Source organism: Solanum verrucosum, unplaced genomic scaffold, assembly GCF_900185275.1.
Source record: "Solanum verrucosum unplaced genomic scaffold, falcon-dt-bn FXZP01000232.1, whole genome shotgun sequence".
NCBI lineage: Eukaryota > Viridiplantae > Streptophyta > Magnoliopsida > Solanales > Solanaceae > Solanum > Solanum verrucosum.
In genome coordinates this window covers 1360556-1362549 of record NW_026020017.1, presented here as the reverse complement: position 1 = coordinate 1362549, position 1994 = coordinate 1360556, and the positions used below count along the sequence as shown (strand labels likewise).

General features: G+C 29.8%; 1 protein-coding gene across 1 annotated transcript; it reads left to right on the top strand.

Annotated features, from left to right (window-relative positions):
* The first annotated feature begins 422 nt into the window (after positions 1 to 422).
* Positions 423 to 1721, top strand: LOC125820999 (probable F-box protein At5g04010). The gene is given in 3 exon segments (XM_049500431.1): positions 423 to 874; positions 1353 to 1456; positions 1459 to 1721. Coding segments are annotated over 3 exon segments (819 nt in total).
* The last annotated feature ends 273 nt before the right edge of the window (positions 1722 to 1994 follow it).

The window sequence follows — 1994 nt, the reverse complement described above, 5'->3', positions numbered from 1 at the left end:
ATTCTAAACTTATATATAAAATTAGTTTTTTTTATTTTTTTTCTTTCTAAATCCGAAATCAAACTAAAAAAATCAAACAAATTAATTATTAATCCAAAATTAAATCAAAAACATAAAAAAATCAATTCAAATTAAAATTTAATTTGATTTTTTAATCTAATCTAAATAATGCACTCCGGACACCGAATAAAAAAAAACATAATCTCTATCCTTGAAGCGTGTCAATAAACTAGGACTAATGTGTGAGTAGCCAAATTACATATACGTGGCATGCCACCAAACATGCAAAATTTTCAAGAACTCAACACGTGTCATATATATATATACTTAACTAAAACTTATATATAGAAAAATAACTAAAATCGGATAAAATCTCACTCTCTAGAGTATCTTATCTTATTTCATATAAAATTTTAAAAAAAATGTCCATAGTTTCATTATCATCACAAAAACAACCACCGCCATGGCAAGTTGTTGTTCTTGTAGCAACTCATCTTGATCCAAAAACCCTAGCAATTTCTTCATGTGTTTGCAAATCATGGTTAATTTCTATGTCTTTAGATCAAATATGGCAACCCCTTTGTTGTTCTCATTATCCTTCTCTATCAACACTTCATAATTTTAATAATAATAATGATGACGATGATTCGAGTGTTTCTTATAGGCGGTTATTCGCCCTCGGTCAGAGGGCGAGTAACCGTCGATGGAAACCGCCATCAAAACCTTGTATTTCGCTTAAAAACGTCATATTTGCACTAAACATTTATAAAAACTCTACGTGTGTGGTGAGTTTAGTCAAGCATGGAAATCAACTTAGTTTCGACAAAAAAGGCGTTTTTCGATTTGATATCGATGTTGAGCAATATCGGAGGAGGTAAGTGTGTTCAATTGAATTCTTTTCGTAGAAAGTTAGTTCTCTCTGAATTTCGAGAGTCAATCAAGTTTTTTAATCATGTTTTTAAATATTTTCCCTAATTATCAAGGTGGTTTATACTGTTTTTTTTATAAATATTTTAAGTTAATTAAAATATTTAAAGTTGTTAATTAGGGTGGGTTATACTGTTTTTTATTATTTGGCTTTTAAATATATAAATTTTATTTGAAACGGATAGAAGTGTTATGTTCAAATTTTGATCAAAGTTTATATTTAGTTATTAATAACGATGCTTTATACGAGTACTATTTTTTAAAGTAGTATTCAAATATAAAAAAATTAAGAAGCTTTTATGTTTGAATTTTGATCAAATTTTTAAAATTGGGACATAGGGAGTATATATACACACACATTGTCGAATTTTATGGATACTTAAAATGTATTTACCCCTAATTATTTTTTTGAATTTCTTTGTTAGGATTCCTGGCTCCGTCACTAATATCAAGAACGGGGATTTGGGATCGTTCGATACCCTGGGAGACGTGAGAATAATGTGGGACGTAATTTTGGAAGGGTATAGAGGGTTTTCAATGTGATGAATTGTAAAGGGAAAGGTAGGTTTGTTTTAGGGTTAGAAGGATGGTTTTCGGAGGAGCTACCACCGCCCGGGTGTTGCTCGATCGAGACCGTTAGCGGTCTCGTGGCGGATTTACGGTTAGGATTGAAGCTTGAAGATGGAAAAGCAATGGTGGAGAAAATAAGTGCTGGGATTTTGAGTATAGTAAGTTGGAGATATTTATTTGTTGAAAATGCTCTTAGGTATTTACAACATTTTCTTTCATCTTAAAAGTGTTGTGGTAATTAATTAGGAAATGTTTGTGCCTTTCGGAAAATTTAGTTTGGAAAAAAAAGAAGTTTTTTTGTTATTAAGTTAATTCGTCATTAAATTGCTCGTAGCTACTATAAATTTTGTGAGATATTAATGACGGATTTTGTATTTTAAATTTTCTATATCCTAAAAGTCTTAAGAGAGTAAATGAGTATGTCAATGTAACAATTTTGCTCAAATTATTGGAAACTATTATTCGAAAAAAATATATATATGATTTTCCTGGATATT